Source organism: Hyperoodon ampullatus, assembly GCF_949752795.1.
Source record: "Hyperoodon ampullatus genome assembly, chromosome: 13".
Lineage (NCBI taxonomy): Eukaryota > Metazoa > Chordata > Mammalia > Artiodactyla > Ziphiidae > Hyperoodon > Hyperoodon ampullatus.
Window position 1 is genome coordinate 27,515,629 of NC_136926.1, and position 20,265 is coordinate 27,535,893.

General features: G+C 61.1%; 3 protein-coding genes across 3 annotated transcripts; 2 read left to right on the forward strand and 1 right to left on the reverse strand.

Moving 5' to 3' along the window:
- Positions 1 to 263: 263 nt before the first annotated feature.
- On the forward strand, positions 264 to 1,271 carry TSSK1B (testis specific serine kinase 1B; the record flags this gene model as incomplete). Its single annotated transcript, XM_079718099.1, has 1 exon — positions 264 to 1,271. The coding sequence occupies one exon, from the start codon at positions 264 to 266 to the stop codon at positions 1,269 to 1,271; it is 1,008 nt and encodes a 335-aa protein (XP_079574225.1).
- Positions 1,272 to 5,749: 4,478 nt separating this feature from the next.
- Positions 5,750 to 6,826, forward strand: TSSK2 (testis specific serine kinase 2; the record flags this gene model as incomplete). The annotated part of the gene is made up of 1 exon (XM_079717949.1): positions 5,750 to 6,826. One exon carries the CDS (start codon positions 5,750 to 5,752, stop codon positions 6,824 to 6,826), a length of 1,077 nt encoding a protein of 358 aa, XP_079574075.1.
- A 1,680-nt stretch (positions 6,827 to 8,506) lies between these two features.
- Positions 8,507 to 18,103, reverse strand: ESS2 (ess-2 splicing factor homolog; the record flags this gene model as incomplete). Its single annotated transcript, XM_079717693.1, has 10 exons — positions 8,507 to 9,039; positions 9,432 to 9,547; positions 11,793 to 11,902; positions 13,238 to 13,340; positions 13,968 to 14,101; positions 14,378 to 14,495; positions 14,586 to 14,755; positions 16,531 to 16,632; positions 16,724 to 16,892; positions 17,969 to 18,103. 10 exons carry the CDS (start codon positions 18,101 to 18,103, stop codon positions 8,760 to 8,762), a joined length of 1,437 nt encoding a protein of 478 aa, XP_079573819.1. The 3' UTR covers positions 8,507 to 8,759.
- Positions 18,104 to 20,265: the final 2,162 nt, after the last annotated feature.

The following is a 20,265-nucleotide window of genomic DNA, read 5'->3' on the forward strand; positions in this document are numbered from 1 at the left end:
TGCTGCAGCCCACTGGCCAGCCTTCCAGGGTTCCGAGTCTTAGTGGCTCAGGCCAGAGCCTCATTCCCCAGGGCAGTCCTCCTTTATGACTTCATCCACTGAAGTCACCAGGGAGACAATGCTGAATCTTCCACCCCAGAGTCTTGGCCTCTAGGAGGCAGGCCAGAGGACTTTCTGTCCACAGTGTAAATGAGGACGCCGCTGGCCCATGTCCCGCAGGGATGTAGAGGGCAGCCTCAGGGGCACTGGGCGCTCCCGGCACCATGGATGATGCTGCCGTCCTCAAGCGACGAGGCTACATCATGGGAATCAATTTGGGAGAGGGCTCATATGCCAAAGTCAAATCCGCTTACTCTGAGCGCCTGAAGTTCAACGTGGCGGTCAAGATCATCGACCGCAAGAAAGCCCCCACAGACTTCCTGGAGAAATTCCTTCCCCGGGAAATTGAGATTCTGGCCATGCTAAACCACCACTCCATCATCAAGACCTATGAGATCTTTGAGACCTCCGACGGCAAGGTCTACATCATCATGGAGCTCGGGGTCCAGGGCGACCTCCTTGAGTTCATCAAGACCCGGGGGGCCCTGCAGGAAGATGATGCGCGCAAGAAGTTCCACCAGCTGTCCTCAGCCATCAAGTACTGCCACGACCTGGACGTTGTCCACCGAGACCTCAAGTGTGAGAACCTTCTCCTCGACAAAGACTTCAACATCAAGCTGTCTGACTTTGGCTTCTCCAAGCGCTGCCTGCGGGATGACAGCGGCCAACTGACACTGAGCAAGACCTTCTGTGGGTCGGCAGCGTACGCGGCCCCCGAGGTGCTTCAGGGCATCCCCTACCAGCCCAAGGTGTATGACATCTGGAGCCTAGGCGTGATTCTCTACATCATGGTCTGCGGCTCCATGCCCTATGATGACTCCAACATCAAGAAGATGCTGCGCATCCAGAAGGAGCATCGCGTCAACTTCCCACGTTCTAAGCACCTGACGGGCGAGTGCAAGGACCTCATCTACCGCATGCTGCAGCCGGACGTCAACCGGCGGCTGCACATTGATGAGATCCTCAGCCACTGCTGGGTGCAGCCCAAGGCCTGGGGCCTGTCCTCTGCAGCCATCAACAAGGATGGGGAGAGCTCTCGGGCCACCAAGCCCCCGTGGACTCCCGAGCCCAGCTCCGACAAGAAGTCTGCCACCAAGCTGGAGCCCCAGGAAGAGGCCTGGCCCAAGGCCAGGGTGGAGACAAGACCCAAGGAGGAGGCACTGGCAGTGTAGGTGTTGAGGCAGTCAGAGGCCATGGGCCTCACCAGCAAGCAGCCCAGCAAGGAGATCGAGGAAGGGGCCCCCCCACAGCTTTCAGAGACACACACCTAGTCAGCTCTCGCGGCCCAGGGGGCCGGCAGAAAATGAGGCAGAGTTCATGGCCTCAAGCCTGAGCTCCAAAGAAGCCAAGGGACAAGCCGAGAAGGAAGACAGTTCCAGATGAGCCGCTATTTTTGTCAGTTTCTTCCCCCTCCCTTTGACCTTGGTAACTCATGTAGCTCAAGAAGCAATAAATCACTATATTACTGCAGACCCCAAGGTCAGTGTCTTTGCCCTGCGGTCTTTGGTCGCCCAGGGAGAGGATCCTGCACTCTCCCCAACCCCACTCTCAGACCACGCTGCGCTTCACCTCCCACTTGGGAAAACACAACCCTGTGTGCCCAGCCCTGACAATGACCTCAGGCCCTGGACCGGAGCAGAGCTGAGTAGGAAGACATTGCTTCAAGAGGGAGGCCCATGAGTGCGATGCCGGTCTGGAGAGGGGCGTGAAGAGCAGGTGGCTGCGGGCAGACGAGGGCTGGGAGGCGGGGGCCTTCCCCCCGAGGTCTGGGTCCTCAACAGCCCCACAAGGCTGCCGGTGGGGAGAACCTGTAGAGGCAGGCGGACCAGCCTCCCTCGAGCCCCTGCCCGTGGGCAGCTCTTTCTGCTCTGGCTCCAGGGTCCCGCACGTACTGCCAGCACCCAGTTCCCGACAGCGCCCTGAGTCATGCCACCTCGTGGGCATCCCCCGGCAGCAGGGGCCCTGCTACATGGCCAGCCCCTCTCCAGCCTGCATGTCCCGCAGTCACTGTGTGGTCTGAACCCATCTTGTTCCCCTCTGGTACCGGTCTCTCCCAGGGGTGACGCTCCTGCCAAAGCAGATAAGCGGACACTGGCAAGCAGGAGGGCACAGGCGTCCTCACACGCGTGCCTGGCCTGCGGCCATGGTGTCTGCAGAGGGAGCAGGCCCGCGTGCGCACTGCCAGCTGCTGGGCACTGTGGGGCCCGCCGTGCCAGTTCTCACGCTGTCCTCACCTCGGCTATGCCGCGGCAGATGCTTTCTCCTCCTGATCTGCATGTGCGCCTGACAACCTCGCATGGACCTGTGGGTTTAACACACCAAGAGAACAAGAGCCTTCAGGCTCGCCTCTCCTCCCGCCCCTGCTGGTGTCTTGGGAGATGTGAGTTCCAGTGAGTGCCCCAGACGTGGCCTCTGCCTGGCTCCTCCGTCTCCCCACAGCCACCTCCACACATCCTGTGTCCCCAGAGCTGCGCATCCCCATGTGTCAAGGCTCAGCCACCACCTAGGCCCCTGTCCTTGTTCTCCCATCGCTGCCCACGGTGGCCAGAGCTCTCCTTCTGCACCCAGTCTGGCTCCCACTGCCTGCGGGAAGGATCCCCACACCTAGCCCTTGAGGTCCTCCCAGGTCTGGCCTCCTCTTGGCCTCCCAGCCCCCTGCCACGTGCCATAGCCCTGCTTGTGGACGCATCCCTGGAGCCCTGCCCATCTCTCCAGGTTTGGCTAAGGGGCCACGGCCTCCACACAAAGCCTTCTGGGGGCCTCTGCCAGGGCAGGCCTACGAGTGCCCAGGGCCCAGGACAGAACTGCTGCAGAGTAGTCCTGGAGGACCCAGGAGCCCAGAGTCACACAGCTCGCCTAGCCCTAGCGGTAGAGTGGAATTCCAGAGCCCATGGGGCCAGCGGGGGTGGGGATGTCCCAGGAGGCTTGTGAACCTCCTCCGTCATCAGCGCGGTCATTGCGGCAGAGGGCAGCGCGATGCAAGGAGGCCTGGGAGCGACTCATTGCAGCCCAGCCCGGAGGCAAGACTGGGCAGGAGGGACCTCAGGAAGGTGCACCTACTGTGTGCTTTACAGGCGTGGAGATGGCTCAGAGAGGGTGGGGCGACTGCCGGAAATCACACAGTGTGGAGCAGAGGCCCAGGTGCGTGAGGCTCCCTCCTCCCCAGGTGGCCTTAGATGCTGGCCTATTCCTGTGAGCTGTTCCACTGCACACGGCCTGGGCTCAGACCCTTTCAGCCCCTTGATCCTGAAGCTTTAAGATCAAGACCCTCAATGTGGCCTCCGTGCTCCCTCCCGCCCCCGCATGCTCTCACCACGCTGACCTTTCAGACCATCACACGCACTGCAGTCCCCGTCCTCTTCCATGTGGCCTGACCTCAGATCTCAGCCTTCCAGCCTCCGAGTCTAGCCCCAGCTCTCTGACCTCACAGCTCCATATCCCCGTGTCACGGCCCAGCCGCAGGGCATTCATACTGTGGGTGACACTGAACCTCCCTGGCCTCCAGACTCCAAAAAAGCAAGGTTCTGTTCATGTCACCCAGGGCCTGAGGCCGACCCTCGAATGCCATGGAGTGGAGAAATAGAGGCCAAAGCTCCACAGGGGGCGTCCCAGGGTCTTCAGGTCTGGGACCCACAGGCCCGTAGCCGGGAGCACCCTGAGGCCGCATCCAGTCTAACATCCCACCAACCCAGCGCACCAGCAGCCCCTGCCCCTGCGTGCACATCCTGGGCAGAGCCGCCCACTCCACACCTGGCAGGTCCACTGGCCTGATGCTGGCACATGCCTCCTCCATCCATGTCCCCCAAGAACCAAAGAAGCCACACTGTCCTGGGCAAGGGCGGGTGTGGAGGAGCAGAACCCACAACAAAGGGGAAAACAGGCAGTGGGGTTGGCCAAGAGGCCAGACGTGCAGGGTGCCCCCGACAGAGACCTGGGGGCGAGGGAGACAGGTGGGGATGGTGCCTGGCTTCCGGGGCCTGACCTGGGGGCCTCGCAGCTGACCCCTCTGTGACACAAAGGAGTGAAGTTCTGGTCATTTCTACCAAATCCCCCAGGAGAAAGGCAGGCATCAGGCTAGTCACTCCCGCTGGCATCTGGACCCGGCTGCCCTGAGCTGAGATCTTCCACACAGACCTCTTGCCAGGGAGCTCTCCACGCTCCAGGTGTGTCCACGCGCTGTGCTCTGACCAGGACAACACACCTCCCAGCCCCTGGGGGAGCCCTGCTGATCCCCTGCATGCGGGTTCCACAGTCACTCCCACCCACCCCCCCACAAACAGGACTTCCTCTCCCCCAACCCCCAGAGAACTGAGCACACACACGGCACGCCTCCTGTCCTGGCAACGCGCCACAGAGGACAGACAAGTGGACAGCAGGGCTTGCGAAACACCCGAGGAGATGCTACAGGAGGCCACGTTTTCCAAAGCAAGAACAAAAGGGTTTCCACATTGTTTCCAGGGGCAAAGACAGTCTGAGATGCAAAGATGATGTGCCCTCCCAGGGTTCCAACAGCTCACAAAGGTCCCAGCGACGTAATTCAGGATCCCCCCTCACCCAGGTGCTTGCTCTTCACTGTCAGGGGTGCTGCTGTCCCCCAAAACCCCTGGGACCGCAGCACCAAGGCTCCACCCGAGGCCCTGCCCACTCACTGGCCAACGCACCAGAACCCAGTCTCCCTCTGTTGCCGGTGTCCCTCCCCACGGGCCTGCCCAGTCCAGCCTCCCCGTGCCTGGTCACAGGCGCTAGCCTCCGCTCACCCCAAAGCCCCTTCCCTATGTGCTCTTCCAGGACCCATCTTAAAACAGGACTTGGGTTCTGGCTGCTCCTGCCCCGGGACCTGCAGCAGCTGTCTCCCCTCCCTCTCCTCCACCTCCTCCTAACTCTGGGACTCAGCCATTCTCAGAACGGCCTTCCCTCCCCCACGCCCTTCCCTGCCTGGACCTATCACCCCCCCACCCCCGGAACGTGCATCTACCAGCCCACTGGGGACTGGGCCGCCGGGCTGGGCACTCACAGCCTCTGAGCTGCCCTCTGCCCCAAGCACGCCCTGCTCGCCGTCACAGCACTGACCCACCCCCACCCCACCCCCGCTCCCCGGACAGCTGGTCTTGTCTCCCAGGCTTGGAACCACCACCAGCCCGGCGGACCAGGGCAGTCCCTCCCCAGCATGGCGGGTTCTGAAGACACAGCCCCAGAGGGGGTGCTCATCATACCTCAAAGAAGGGGCAGGAAATTGGCCCTTGTGGGACAGAGGCCACTGCAGAGTCAGTCCCCACATCCAGGAGAGGGAAACGGGCGTGGGGCCCACACGCTGGCTGGACCTGGGCGGTCCCCTGGGCCTGACTCGGGACAGTGCAGCACAGTGAGGAGGAAGAGCAGTGAGGCTCACCACAGTCCTGGGCACCAGCTTCCTTCCAGCAGGCGGGGAGGAGCACTCCTGCCAGGCCAGCCTGACTTCCAGGGCTCCAGGGCCTGTCCCCGACCCAGTCCCCACTCCGGGCAGCCTGGCTTTATGACTTCACAGGGGACAATGCTGGGTGTTCCACACCTCCAAGTGCAGGCCCAGACCACAGTGCAAACGAGGACAATGCCTGCTGGCCCAGGTGGGGAGGGGATGTAGAGGGCAGCGGCACCAGCTGCTCCTGGCACCATGGATGATGCCGCAGTCCTAAGGAAGAAGGGTTACATCGTGGGCATCAACCTAGGCAAGGGCTCATACGCAAAAGTCAAATCCGCCTACTCCGAGCGCCTCAAGTTCAACGTGGCCGTCAAGATCATCGACCGTAAGAAGACGCCCACGGACTTTGTGGAGAGATTCCTTCCCCGGGAGATGGACATCCTGGCAACCGTCAACCACCACTCCATCATCAAGACCTACGAGATCTTTGAGACCTCCGACGGCCGTATCTACATCATCATGGAGCTCGGAGTTCAGGGCGACCTACTCGAGTTCATCAAGTGCCGGGGGGCCCTGCACGAGGATGTGGCACGCAAGATGTTCTGGCAGCTGTCCTCAGCCGTCAAGTACTGCCACAACCTGGACGTCGTCCACCGAGACCTCAAGTGTGAGAACCTTCTCCTTGACAAGGACTTCAACATCAAGCTGTCCGACTTCGGCTTCTCCAAGCGCTGCCTGCGGGACAGCAGCGGGCGCGTCATCCTCAGCAAGACCTTCTGTGGGTCGGTGGCGTACGCGGCCCCCGAGGTGTTGCAGGGCATCCCCTACCAGCCCAAGGTGTATGACATCTGGAGCCTGGGCGTGATCCTCTACATAATGGTCTGCGGCTCCATGCCCTATGACGACTCGGACATCAAGAAGATGCTGCACATCCAGAAGGAGCACCGCGTGGACTTCCCACGCTCCAAGAACCTGACAGGCGAGTGCAAGGACCTTATCTATCGCATGCTGCAGCCGGATGTCAACCGGCGGCTGCACATCGACGAGATCCTCAGCCACTCATGGCTGCAGCCCCCCAAGCCCAAAGCCATGTTTTTGGCCTCCTTCAAGAGGGAGGGTGAAGGCAAGTACCGGGCTGAGTGCAAACTGGACACCCAGCCGGGCTCGCGGCCCGAGCACCGGCCCGACCACAAGCTGGGGGCCAAGACCCAGCACCGGCTGCCGGTGGTGCCTGAGAACGTGGACAGGATGGAGGACCGGCTGGCTGAGACCTCCAGGGTGAAGGACCATCATGTCTCCGGAGCCGAGGTGGGGAAGGCGAGCACCTAGCGGTGCGGAGGGCCTGGGGGGCATGGCGCGGTGAGCACCCCATAATCTAAGTAGGAGGTAGAAGCTGAAGAAGGCACAGGTGCAAGAACAAGTAAAATCCATCAATTAAACCATTATTTTGATTACGTTCTATTAGCTTTCTTCCACTTAGTAGCAAAGACTTTAAATCCTGACCACCAAATAAACCAGAGTGTATACAGCAGAGAGGCCCGTGAGGAGTCATTTTCCCTAGGACTCAGCACTCCCCTCCCTGCGGCGCAGGGGATCTGGAGTGGGGGCCAGGCCTCATGGGCAAGGACTCCGTGGCCGCCTGCCTGCCAGGCCCCCACGTGCCTCCCCACCCTGCCCAGCCCCCACTCAGGCAGCCCTTCCTCAACACCCCCCTCCCTTCATTCCCGCGGTTGGGCTGGGAGGCCCCAAAGTCGAGACCTTCCAGTGGCATTCCCCCTGCCCCTAGCCCCGCCAAGCAGCCCTCATGCTTTATCAGCCATCACCCCCATCGACGCCAGGTGGTCAGCACCTGGTCTTCTGTGGCCTTGCCTGGACAGCACCCCACATCTCGTTCACACCCACCCAGACCTCCACCCCCTACTTGCTGGGGGCTCCCTCAGGGCCAAACGCACCCTTCTCTATGGAGAATAAAGCATCCAAAGCGGCCGTTTCCTGACCCTGGACGGTCCCAGCCCTGCCCCCTTGGTGGGGCACAGGGCACAGCCGGGACTTGGCTCCCAGGAACTTGCAGGACTTCCCTGAGGAGGAACGCAGGCCAGCTGGTGCCCAGGCAGCCTCCAGCGAGCATGAGGATGGCCCACTGCAGGGTGTGCGTGCTCAAAGCGCGAGGGGCTCCCATCTGAGCAGACCCCAGGCTGCCTCTCTGAGCACAACCCGAGGCCTAAAGAGCCTGTCTGGGAGCCAGCCCACCTCCCTGTGAAGGGCTGGCCCCAAGACTTCTGGGGTCAGGCACCAACACCCTCGGGCCCAGAGGCAGGTGCCCGCCCGTGGTGCCCACGGCACTCTCGGGTCCAAATGGAGCCCAGCCCCACTGCTTGTGACACTGTGGCCCAAGTTACTGTTACATGGGGGTCTTGCTGGTGGGGTGACAATGGGGTGAGGCCAGCAACCCAGCAGCACGTGGCAGGCAGGGCCTGGATCCCCGAGCAGAGGGAGGGAGGGGACATGGGGACGGCCCTGCTCACCTGAGCTGGAAGCCAGGTGCTTGGGAGGTGATGGCTGAGGCCACTGGGAAGGCGCCTCCCACGGGAGCAGCCTCACATGCAGGACCCGTGCAGCTGCATCACCAGCAAACCACACAGGTCAGGCCTGGCCAGGGAGGCTGTGGACCTGGGCCCAGAGCCCGGGTGAACCTGGCAGCAGGGGGACCAGGGACCAGCTCTTCATGCAGGAAAACCTGGGGCACAACTGCCAAAGGCTCTGCCCTCCCCAAGGGCGGACTGAAGGGCTGTGAGCTCAGCTCAGAGGCAGGTCCCCAGCCCTGGGGGCACCACCGGAAGCAACGCAGGCAGCAGCAAGGCTGGACACCCCGGCCCTCCGAGGGTCACCACCCAGCAGCCTCTTCCCGGGAGGTCCACAGTCCTGAGCGCAGGATGCAGGTGAGATGCAGGCACGAGGGTGACCCCAGGGCGCACAGGCCACAGGGCGGAGAGGCAGCCCCGCTGAGCTGTAGATGTTCTTTAATGAGGATTAAATAGGAACAGGTTGGGGTTCGATAGAAAAGCATGTCAGCAAGGCCCTGGGATGCTCCCCAAGGCCACGGGGCAGGTCCTGTGCCAGCCCAGCACCTGTCTTCTGGGTCTCCTGGGATGCTCGCTGCTTCGGGCTCAGGCCTGGGTCCCCAGAAAGCCAGAGTCCTCTGCTGGGCAGAGAGTTGCCCTGAGGGCTCCATGAAGCTCCCGCGGGCCCAGCCCAGGAAGGACTAGAAGAAGTCCGAGGCTTTGCGCCGGGCGGGGAGCTGCAGCAAGTTGTCCGTGATGCAGGCCGGATCCTGGCTGAGGGGTGTGTGTGTGGCAGAGCCAAGAGCCGGTGTGCTCGTCGGGGTCTGGGGCCCGCCGGCTGGGGTCTTGAGGTGGGTAGAGCGTGCTGGGGATGGTGTGTAGCTGGCACGCAGGGCCCGGTCCGTGTACTTGCTGGCCGTCCTGCTCACGAGGCGCTGCAGGGCTGGGGACATGGCTGGGCTCAGGCCTTTGGGGGTGAGGCTGCAGCGGAAGGAACGGGTGGGTGAGAGGCAGGATTAGGCCCGCTGCAGGGCCTCCCTTGGCCCCACAGGAAGGCTCCCGGAAGATGCGTGATCATTCTGGGTGGGGACCTGGATGGCCTGGCCCAGACAGTGAGCCCGAGCCTGCAGTCGAGGGGTGTGGCTGCCCTCGGCTGAGAGGCTGCAGTGGACCCCAACCCTCTCCAAGGGCAGCGATAACACTGACTCCATGGGGTGGACAGGAGCTCAGTGGGGACAATGGGCCTAAAGGCGCCCCGCAGGTACGTGGGAGGAGGAGGCTGCACACAAGGCGGAGGGCCCCGCTCCGGCCGGAGGGACGGCCACAGGCCCCGGCCCTGAGAGCGCCCACTGCAGGGGCTGGGCCACCCTCACCTGGCTAGGTTCTCCGTCGCCCTCCGCAAGGCCTCCTGCTTCTTGGCCCGGTTCTTGGCAGCAGCCTCATTGGCCATCTTCAGCCCCAGCCGCTCCCTGCGGCCCGGCTCCAGGATCTAAAAGACAGCAGGCGTGGGGGAGCTGGGCCACTACCCAACCAGGGAGTCCTTGCCACGGGGGCGCCGGCCTCTTACCCTGGCCCCTGTGGTCCCAACAGCCCATCATCACTGCCCCTGAAAGCCCCCAACCAGCCTGAGCTGCCCACCCACCCAAGGCCCTCCCGGGTTCTTCATGAAGCCGGCACTGCCCGGTCAGGCACCTGTGGCCCCCTTCCAGGAAAAGGGCGTTTCAATATGCTTCCGTCTGACTGCCAGGGTGTACCAGCCTCTGCGTTTCCATAGAGAACTTCAAGAAATGTTTCGTGGGCCTGTCTTTCTGTTTGTTTGTTTTTAAGATTTATTTATTTAATTTTATTTTATTTTTGGTTGCGTCAGGTCCTAGTTGCAGCACACGGGATCTTCGTTGAGGCATGTGGGATCTTCATTGTGGCGCACGGGCTTCTCTCTAGTTGTGGCATGTGGGTTTTTCTCTTCTCTAGTTGTGGCGTGCAGGCTGCAGAGTGCGTGGGCTCTGTAGTTTGCAGCACGCAGGCTCTCTAGTTGAGGTGCGTGAGCTCAGTAGTTGTGGTGCGTGGGCTTAGTTGCCCCGCAGCATGTGGGATCCCAGTTCCCCGGCCAGGGATCTAACCCGCGCCCCCGCATTGTAAGGCGTACTCTCCACCACTGGACCACCAGGGAAGTCCCTGGGCCTGTCTTTCTATTGTTTTTTTGTTTCCTTTCTCACTTGCAGGAGTTTCATCTATGTTGGCTACGTTAACGTACACTGTTCAGATTTCTCTTCAGTTATCTGCTTGTAGTTTTACTTTTGATGTTTTCCGCTGTCCTCGAGGTTGTCATCTTCCCGTAGCGCTATCCAGCCCCCACTCCCTTCGTGATTTCTCCCTTTGCTGTCGTGTTTAGAAAGCCTTCCTGCCTCAACGTCACATTAAACGCTGACTGGTATGTTATTCTGAGGTTTAACATTTGCTGTTTTAACATTCAACTTTTCCATCTTTCCGGAACTCATCCTGCTGTGTACACTGAGGGCCTGGCTTGTTACCCTAGCTCCACACACTCAGCACGGTGCTCCAAATCCTGCCTGGGCGCTGGGGCCAGGCTCAGGCCTCACCCACCTGCCAAGGGTGGCTCGCTTCAACGCCTGACGGCACACATCCCCCTGCAAGTTTTTCTCAGCTGTCGCCGCATCCCAGGCTGAGAACCAAGGTGCCCAGGCCCCGCGCACGCTGTCTGGCCACACGTCACCCCTGCACTGGGGAAGCGCCTGCCCCTCGGCCACCAGGTTTCTGCCGCACAGGTCTGTGCTTTCTCTCCAAGCCAGTCGCTCCTTTGATTGTATGTTTCTGTTGCTACAGTGACTGACACTTTTGCCTTTGCATTCCACATCGGTGCTGCCTGTGTTTAAAGAGACCCGCGACCCTGTCCCCTCCGCAGACCTATGTGAATTCCAAATTCCGTGCCCCATTCTTTGGGGTTTCAAAGCAGATGACATGACCCTGCAGCCTTCAGTCTCTGTGGCACCACCCACCTCTGCCACCAGCACCCCCCCGAGCACCCGACAGTAGGCACAAGGCTCTGGGGACCTCCCCCACTTCCCCCCCAAACCACACCCATCGCTCAGTTTCCCCACAAACTGTGTGCAGACCAGGGACCTGCCTTCCCAATGTCGCTCTGGGGCCCCACCTGCCTGCCTGTTCGCTGGCGCCTTCCCGGGCCACCCCATCCCTACAAACCACCTGCCACCCGGCCCCCTCGCCTGCCTGCCTGGCCCACAAAAGGCCTTCCTCCTGGGCTCCAGGCCTTGTGAACCTCAACTCTGACTGCTCCTATGACACCAGGCTGGGGGCGCCTGATCTGGTTCTCCCGTAACCAGAGCCCTCTCTCTGCAAGGACACAGCCCTCCTGAGGACACAGCCACATCCCACGGACACTAGGGTTCTGGGACCCTTCCCGCCCTCAGGCTGCAGCACAGCAGGAGTTCCTGGCCCACCTGAGACCGCCTCTCATCTCTGAACAGCCCCATCCTCCGGGCCTGCAGGCTCAGAGTGGCCCCGGCAGCTCCCTGCCTTGGTGCTTCGAAGCCCCCCGCCCCAGTCTCTCCCCGAACCCAGCCACCCGCTCACGCCTGTCCTCAGTGCCCGGTCCTACGTGGAAGTGCCCAGGTGTGCAGCCCATCCGCTGTGCACGGAGCTATGGGTGCTCAGGAGGCCCTGCGTCCACCCGTGCTGCTCCCACCGCGACCCACCTTGAAGGCTGGCCCTGGCGTCCTGTCCACGTAGGGTGTTTCAGATCCTTCGACTCTCAAGGGCGTGTTCTCGACCTCCCCCCAGGTCATCAGTGGGGACTCGTTCACACCTGCGGATGGAGAGCCCACAGCCAGCTCAGGCCTGGGACCCGGATGGGGGTCGCAGCTCACAAGCACCAAGGCCAGCAGCTGCCCTCTCTCCTTCCCAGGACCAGAACCCGGCACTTCTGACCTCTGGGAGGGAAACATCAAGGCCAGCCCATGCCCCTGCACCATGGGGTTTAGCCTGGGGTAGGCAGCTTCGCAGAGAAGCTGGGCTGGGTGAGTTAGATCCCCATCCTAGCACAGGGCCAGGGGGCCCTCGGAGGATAGTCACAGGACCCCGCTGCAGGGAGGAGATCCAGGGCCTTCCAGGGCTCCCAAACCTCCCAGGATCCTGGGCAAACCGTGGTGCCTCCACAGGCCCTTGCCATGGCACAGCCACTGGTGACCCTGGGTGCAGAGAGAGACCAGCGTGTGCCCAGGAGGCCACCCGAGTCTCATGCGCCCGCTGTGATCTCTGGGCTTAGGTTTGTGAGCACCGCACACCTGCTGATGTGAGACCCAGAACTAGGAAAAACTACCCAAGACTGACAGGGACACCCAGCCCAGGCCAGTGGCACAAGGCAGGTGGCCTGAGGGAAGTGCACATGGCCCTGTAGGACCTCTCAGGCCCGTCCTGCCCACCTGCACGGGCCAGGCACGGCCCCTGGAGGCCCAGGTGCACCCAGTCTCCTGCAGACTGAGCTTGGCTTCCATGCGCAGGATGCCTGCCCAGAGGCTTCCCTGGTGGTGCAATGGTTAAGAATCCGTCTGCCAATGCAGGGGACGTGGGTTCAAGCCCTGGTCCGGGAAGATCTCACATGCCGTGGGGCAACTAAGCCTGTGCGCCACAACTACTGAGCCTGCGCTCTAGAGCCCACGCTCCACAACAAGAGAAGCCACCGCAGTGAGGAGCCCGTGCACCACAATAGAGTAGTCCCTGCTCTCAGCAACTAGAAAAAACCCACGTGCAGCAGCTAAGACCCAATGCAGCCAAAAGTTAAATAAATAAATAAATAAATAAAAATTTTTTAAAAAGGACGCCTGTCCAGCGCCCACTGGACTCACTGGCCTCCCCGCCGAGCCCCTCCGCCTGCTCACCAGGCCAGTCTGTCCCGCTGAGCTCAGGGCGATCCACAGGAACCACCCAGCTAGACCAGCTAGAACAGCTGGCCCCACACGTCCCAGGTCGGGCCTGCCTGAGAGCCCAGCCACCCACAGCCCTATTCAGCCCTGGCACAGATGGGACCCTGGGCCCGAGTCACATGAGGCACGGTGCAGACCCAGGGGAGCGCCAGGAGTGCCAGGCCAGCCGGGCAGCCCACCTCCCCTCAGGCCGTCCCACCAGCGGGCGTGTTTCTCACCAGGGGCAGGAGAAGGCGTGGCAATGAATCCAAATCCGCCGACGCGAGGGGACTCCTGGGGGATAAGCTCCTTGCCATCCGGGCCCACCTTGCCCTGTTTGTGCTGGAGCGAGAGGAGAGGTGGTGTCAGGGGCCTAGGCCATCCCCGCTGGCTGACGGGAAGAGGCTGCCCACCCCCCCTTCCTGGGTGCAGACCCAGGGGAAGCGGGGAGGACCCTGGCCCTTGCAAGGACCTTGAGGACCCGTCAGAGCGGCAATCAAGCGAGGAAGCACCTCCGCCTTCCATGCCGAGCCACACCTTACATGCGTTACCTTCAGGGGCTACTGACTTCAGGGCCCTGTGGGGAGCTATGCTAACTGGGGCAACTGTGCTTGATGGCTCCCACAAGGCACCTGTAAAAGCCTCCAAAACAGTCCCCCCACCTCCCACCTCCTCAACGCCATGACCACCGGAGTCACCGCCCTGCAGTAAATCCAGGGTCAGGAACCTCTGCTGTCCGCCACACCGAGCCCAGCCCACCCCATGGGAACTGGAACAGACCTAACCCACAGAATGTGTCTGATCGAAGCCTCCACGAATGGAGAAGAGACTCAGACCCCGCCACATAGGGACCCAGACACACCCCCACCGCCGAGCCCTGCTGAGCCCAAGGATGGTCCTAACATATGGGGGTGGCCAGGACCAGAAAGGCGGGGATGCCCACGCCACCCCGCTGGCCCATACCCTTACCTGGGCATTGAGGGCAGCGGCCTGCTGCAGCTGGGACCTGCTGAGGGCCTGGCTAAAGGGGTCCCTGAGGAAGCGGGTGTTCTTATGCACCACCTGCCGTGGCTTCTTAAAGAGCTGCTCTTCGTCGGGGACGCCTGGCAGCGGGAGCAGAATCGCCTCAGCGTCAGGGTGGGCAGGCCCCCCGCCCTTCGCTCAGGGCCTGAGGGAGAGGAGCTGGTTCCCCACGGAGCACAGCCTGAATGCAGCTGGGGGAGCCACACGACCGCGCAGACTCCGCAGGCGAACCTGCCTGCCCTGAAACGGACCGGGACCCCCAAAGGCCCAGAGTACAGGGGGCACAGACACACACTCCCAGAAACCAATCCAAACCTTCAGCCCCAGCCTGCACCCCCGCCCGGCCCGCCGCTCACCCTCTGGGTAGTACATGAGGGAGTTCTTGGCCTTGTACTTCCAGGTCTCCACACCAGCCTGGCCACTCTCCACGGCTTGACACTCTGCCGACGGGAGCGCGAGATTATCCTTCTGCCTCTGCGTCATGGTGGAAGCACGGGTCAGGGAGGACCCCCGGCCCGGGGACCCCCACCCCGAGTGGGTACCACGGACCCTGCACCAGGGCACCTTCTCAAACTCCTCCTCGGCCTGGTAGAGCCATGCGTGGCGCGCCCGGTTCTTCTCCTTGGCCACTTCCATGATCTCCTGGAAGGAGGCGTTGTCCTCACTCGTGTGCCGGCTCAGGAAGACGTCCAGGCTGGGCAGGGGTTCCCTTTCCTCCTCCTCTGTGGCCTCTCCTGTGCAGGGGTGCAGGCAGGTGACACGAAACCATCATGCAGTCACTCGGTCCCAGGAACCCTGTCTCTGGCCTTGGGTCTGTCCGTGAGAACCCACACTGCCAGACAACACCCCCTTGGGGGGAATCAACTCCTCCAGCTGCCCAGGGATCCCCCAGGGGCCCTTCCCATCTGCTGGATACCAGTGAAGAGTGCACTCTGACTCAGGCCGGGAGGGGGCGTCAGGCGTTAGAGCAGCATGATCACAGGGGGTCCCTCCCACACCAAAACAGTGCCTGTCCTGTAGGCCCTGCCTCCAAAACCCTGGGCTGTCCCCCTGTCCCTTATCCTGACTCCCTCCCTTCTTGGTATCTGTGCTAAAGGGGGGTGACTGTCACCTAAGCCTTGTGACCCGCTAGCGGACCTGATGGCAAGGACCCTGTATTATCTAGCAGTGGGCGGGGGGGCACCTAACAGGCACTGGGCCACACCCTGGGCCGCCCTGGCTGCTGCCAGTGAAAGGGCAGCCCGCTGAGGTGGTGCAGCACCGCATACAGCAGTGCAGGTGCGGTGGGGACGACGGGGGAGGGCCTCTACTTCACCCCCTACCACCTGCCAGGCAGCGTGCAAAGCACTGTGCCTAAAAGGTCAAGACGAGTGTCAGAAAGGTGGGCACTCAGACCCCGTCCCGCCACCAAAAGCTCTGGGACCTGCAGAGGTTACTGCCCTCCTGAGCCTCAGTCCCCCCGCCTGCAACCGTGAACTACATGGTGCCTACGGTCAGGTTACTCAGGGGATTCCTGCATTTACCGAAAAGTAAGGGGGATTCAAAGGAAAGGAATCTGCCAACAGTCTGTGATTCTCGAGCCACATCGCAACGGAGAACCACGCTCTGAGGACACACAGGACGCGCTGTGACTGGCAGGAGGCTGGGTTCTGGAGCAGAAAACGTCACACATGTGCTCGCACAGGGCACCAGTGCCAGCGGAGGACACTGTGGATGAGACGCCGGTAGAGAGCAGCTCACGGCCATCTACACACACACGTGTCCACCCCTGATGAAGCACCGACTGAGAGGAGGCCCAAGGCACACTGTTCACAGGGCCCAAGATGCTCCTTCTGGGGAAGGCTCCCCGGAAAAGTCAGGATGAATCTTTACACTCCAGTAAGCGTGCTGGAGACCCGGAGGCCCAGGCACACCCTAGGTGCAGGACATGCAGACGGGAGCAAAAGGACCTGCTCTTGTGGAGGGAGAAACGGTAAACAAACAGAAACGCCTTTTAAACTGGCGTGTCCTCCAGCAAGAAAACAGAGCCAGGTGGCAAATCACAGAGAACAGGGTGAGTGACTGCGCTGGGAGGTCAGGGAAGGTTCCCTGACAGGCAGCATCTGAGCAGAGACCTGAAGGAAGAGAAGGAGCAGCCATGCAGTCACCCACAGGGGGCGACCAGCTCAGGAGAAGCAAGTGCAGAGGCCCTGAGGCATCTGAAGGAGGCAGTGAGGGAAGGAGCCCCCGCCCCAGGCTCATGACGCCCCCCCGGACAGAGGTTGGTACAGTGAGCAGGCCAGCAAGAGGGGAGGTGAGATTCCCATGCCACAGAGGAGGGCCGGAGGCTCAGATGACCCCCATGTTTGGGAGCTGGACCCAGATCCTCTGCCTCCTAGACCCCATGGGTTGCCCTTTAAGGAGAGACCCTCAGGGACAAGAAGGAGTCTTCCCCTGAACACCCCAGGGCCCCACAGACAAGGTCCCCAGGCAAACCCAACAGTGTGAGGGAAATGGGGCGCTCACTCACCATCGCCGTCCTCCAGGCTGTGGCCCCGGCCCCGGGCCTTACTGCCCACCACCCCGGTGCCCGTGTGCACCTCAGGGGTTTCAAATGTGGCTGGAGTCACATCTGGGGGAAGAGAGGGGACGGGGATTGGAGGGAGCCTGAAGCAACAGTTCAGCGGGGGTCCCCTCCCGCCCCCCCACAGGACTCCTCTTACAGGGCGGAGGGGGCTCTCGGGACATCTTGCCCAGGGCAGAGCCAAACTTGATGGCAATCTGGCGCATCCGTTCCAGGTCTCCATTCTCCTCGGCCTCCAGGTACTCCTTCTGTGCCTGCAGCTTCTCCACATCAGGAAAGAAGTCCCTCTGGATGACCGTCTGGAGGCCCTAAAGGCGCGATCAGAACACAAGTCAGAGCTCCCGTATGCCTCTCCCCTGCCACTCAGCCCACAGGGTACGTGTGAGGCCCCCAACCTCTGTCCAGACCAAGAATCCCCAGAACTTGGGGGAACATAGTGCTGTTCTTTTTTGGCCACGCTGTGCTGCTTTTTTCTTTTTTCTTTTTTGGCCACGCTGTGCTGCTTGTGGGATGTGGGACCTTAGTTACTCTACCAGGGATTGAACCCAGGCCCTGGGCAGTGAGAGCGTGGAGTACTAACCACTGGATCTCCAGGGAACTTCCACTGGGTGCACTTTCAAAGCCTTCTCTCTCCCTCACTAACTGGTCACTTTCATTTTCCTTTGCTGGCTCCACCTCCACACCAGCTGGACCAATGTGCGTGTTGCCACCTTCATTCCACCCATGATCTCCTATTTCCAGTCTGAATCCTTCACCGGGATGCCTTCAGCCAATCACCCCACCACCAGCACTGGTGGAGATTCCCAGCTTCGCACCTCCAGCCAGACTTGCCCCTGAGCTGCACGTCTGCACACCCAGCTGCCCATTAACGCCACCTGCCTGCACATCCCAGGAGCTTCCCAAGCTTAACCAACTTCCTCCCAGCCCCGTGCCAGCTCCTCCTACTTCAAGGGCGGTGGGATGCCCACCCGCTCAATGATGCTGCCACAGTGGCAGCCCGTTTCCAGGACCCCCAGCCTTAACACTTGCCATTATCGCTCTCCAAGAAACCCTCTTTGTCACCATCCTCCCAAATTCCTACTGACCCTTTAACAGAACCTTGTTTCCCTGACACCCGCCCCCCCCCCCCCGCACCGCGTACAGACGCATCCGCCCCTTCTGCTCCCTGACAGCAGGGACACCTTGCTCCACACTGTGCTTGTTTGTCCCCCCGACTGTCCACATCCCGAGGGCAGAGACTCGGGCTGCTCCACCTTCGCGAGCGTACAAGAGCGTCGGTACCCAGGGAGCGACCCGGGGGAGCGCGGGGCGGGGGAGTGCGGGGCGGGGGAGCGCGGGGCAGGGAAGGGACCTGGAAATCGCTGGCGTCCACGCCGAGTCCTACCTCGATGTACTCCTCCTCGTCCAGGACCCGCTGCCTGCTCGTCGGAGCCCCGGCCTCTCCGGCGGCGCGCTTCCTCCGGGGCCCGGACGCCGCGGGCACCAGCACGGCCCGGACCGAAGCGCCAGGCGTCTCCATCGCTATCCCAGCACCGCCCCGGCGGCTCAGGCGCGGCGCAGGCCGGGGGCGGGGCGCTCCAACTGCGCATGCGCCTGAAACAACCCTACCAATGGGGTAGCCGCGCGTTTCGAAGGCCGGCCGCGCTCCGTGTGACGTCACCATGAGCCCTGAGCTTTATGGGAGTTGTAGTCTTCGTCCCGCCCCGCTCTGGTCTTTAGTATCTGGGCTGCGGGAGCCACGGGGCGCTGCGGTAGGGGCTAGGGGCATGTTGCTACCGCTAGTCGTGAAAAATTAAAGCACTACGGAATTGGAAGACTTGGAATTCCAATTTCTCGCAAATAATCAATATACGCTTCTATGTTATTTAAAAAAATACGCTTCCGAAATTTTGGTTATATATGAGTTTCAAACTTTTTATTCAAAGTTTATGCAAGAAAAGAAATGTCTGGTGCCTAAGTGCCAGAGTTGGCTTCCCAGAAGGCTAATCCTCATTGAAATGGACAAGAAAATTGTCTAAGCATTTCTCACGAAAGATCATTTCTTCCCCAAAGGTTGTAAATTATGTCAAACAATTTCTGCCCCAGAACGATTCAGTACAATTCAGTGGGGACTCCATGGTATGATTCCTCCCCTTGTGGAGCTGACAGTTGAATGCAGAAGACAGACACTAATCAGATCATCCCACAAACAAGCATAACCCTGCAGCGGGCAGGTGCAAAAAAAAAGAATCCTACCTAGGGGCCATCCTACCCAGGGGGCATCTTACCTAGGGAGCATCCTACCCAGGGGACCTCCTACCTAGGTTGTAGCCTACCTAGGGGACAGCCTACCTAGGGGGCAGTCAGGTGAAGTTCCCCAGGAAGGAAGTGGTTGCAGATCCAAAGGATGAACAGGCATTGAACAGGTGGAGGGGGAGAGCATGTGCAAAGTTCCAGTGGGAGGAGACCTTTGGATACACAAAGTGCAAGGAGCAGTGGGGTGGGAGCTGACGCCAGAGGGGCAGGGCCAGGCTGCACGGGGCTCGTGGGTCATGGGTCACAGCGAGTTTTTTCTTTGTTCTGGGAGTAGTGGGAGCCCTGGGAGTGCTGTAGGCAGGGGAGAGGCATGTTCAGAGTTGCACCCTGACTTTTATGGAGAATGAATCACAGACGAACCAGAGTAGGTACAGGTGGACCAGTTGGAGGCAGCTGCAACGGTCAAGGTGAGAGATGACAGCGATTTTCATCAGGCTGGTGCAGTCGAAGCTGGGGAGAAGGCAGATTCTGGGATTGTTTGGGGAGGTAAAATCGACTTGTCATTGGCCTGGGTTTGGTGGGTGAGGGAGAAGAGGGGTCAGGGCGCCTGCCCCTAGCTCTGTGGCTCACGCATTGAGGATGCACAGGGAAACAGCCTGCCATGGACAAAGCGACCTAGAGGAACACTGGGCTTCCAGGTGGAGTCATCAAAGGGACAGCTGGACATAACTGCCTAGCACAGGGGAGAACCCTGGGCTGGGATGTAAATGTGAGACGGAGATGGGACTCAAGCCTGAGGGTGGATGAGATAAACCAGGGTGAGAATGGATATGAGAGGGGAGAGTCTGGGCTCGGCCCAAGGACACCTGTGTTACAGGCAGCTGCGGGGCGAGCCTGCCCAAGATAGCTGGAGAGGAGGGAAAAGCCAGGAGGGCAGCATAACTACTGGTCCCTTGAAAGCAGAGCACTGATCATGGGTGCCCCACACCATGACATAAAGCCACTCAGCCAAAGAGGGCGAGCTTTCTGGGACCAGGGGGATGAGGGTGTCCCAGCTGTGGGGAAGCTCCACAGGCAGGCTGTGCCATCTCCAGGGATACGGTTAGGATTCAGGAAAACGGGCTCTGTGACAGCAGGAAGTGTGCATCCTGGAGGGTGAGCGAGAGCTGCTGTCCTGCCCAGGGACCCCTCTTGCTCTGTGTTCTCTGACCTGACCTGCCTCAGAGAGTTCTGCCCAGGAGCTGCCCTGGCTTCTGCACCTTTTGTGGAGGGACTGTGTCTCCTGCCAGATACCCACTTGCATCCCTCCAGAACCTGTGAGGAGGCAGAACAAAGTCCCCACGCCAGGTGAGGGGGGTGTTAGGTGCCTCGCGCCCACCATACAGGCCAGCTTGGGGAACTGAGGCCTTGTTTTCACGCTGTCCTTGCTGGGGCCAGGATGATGGA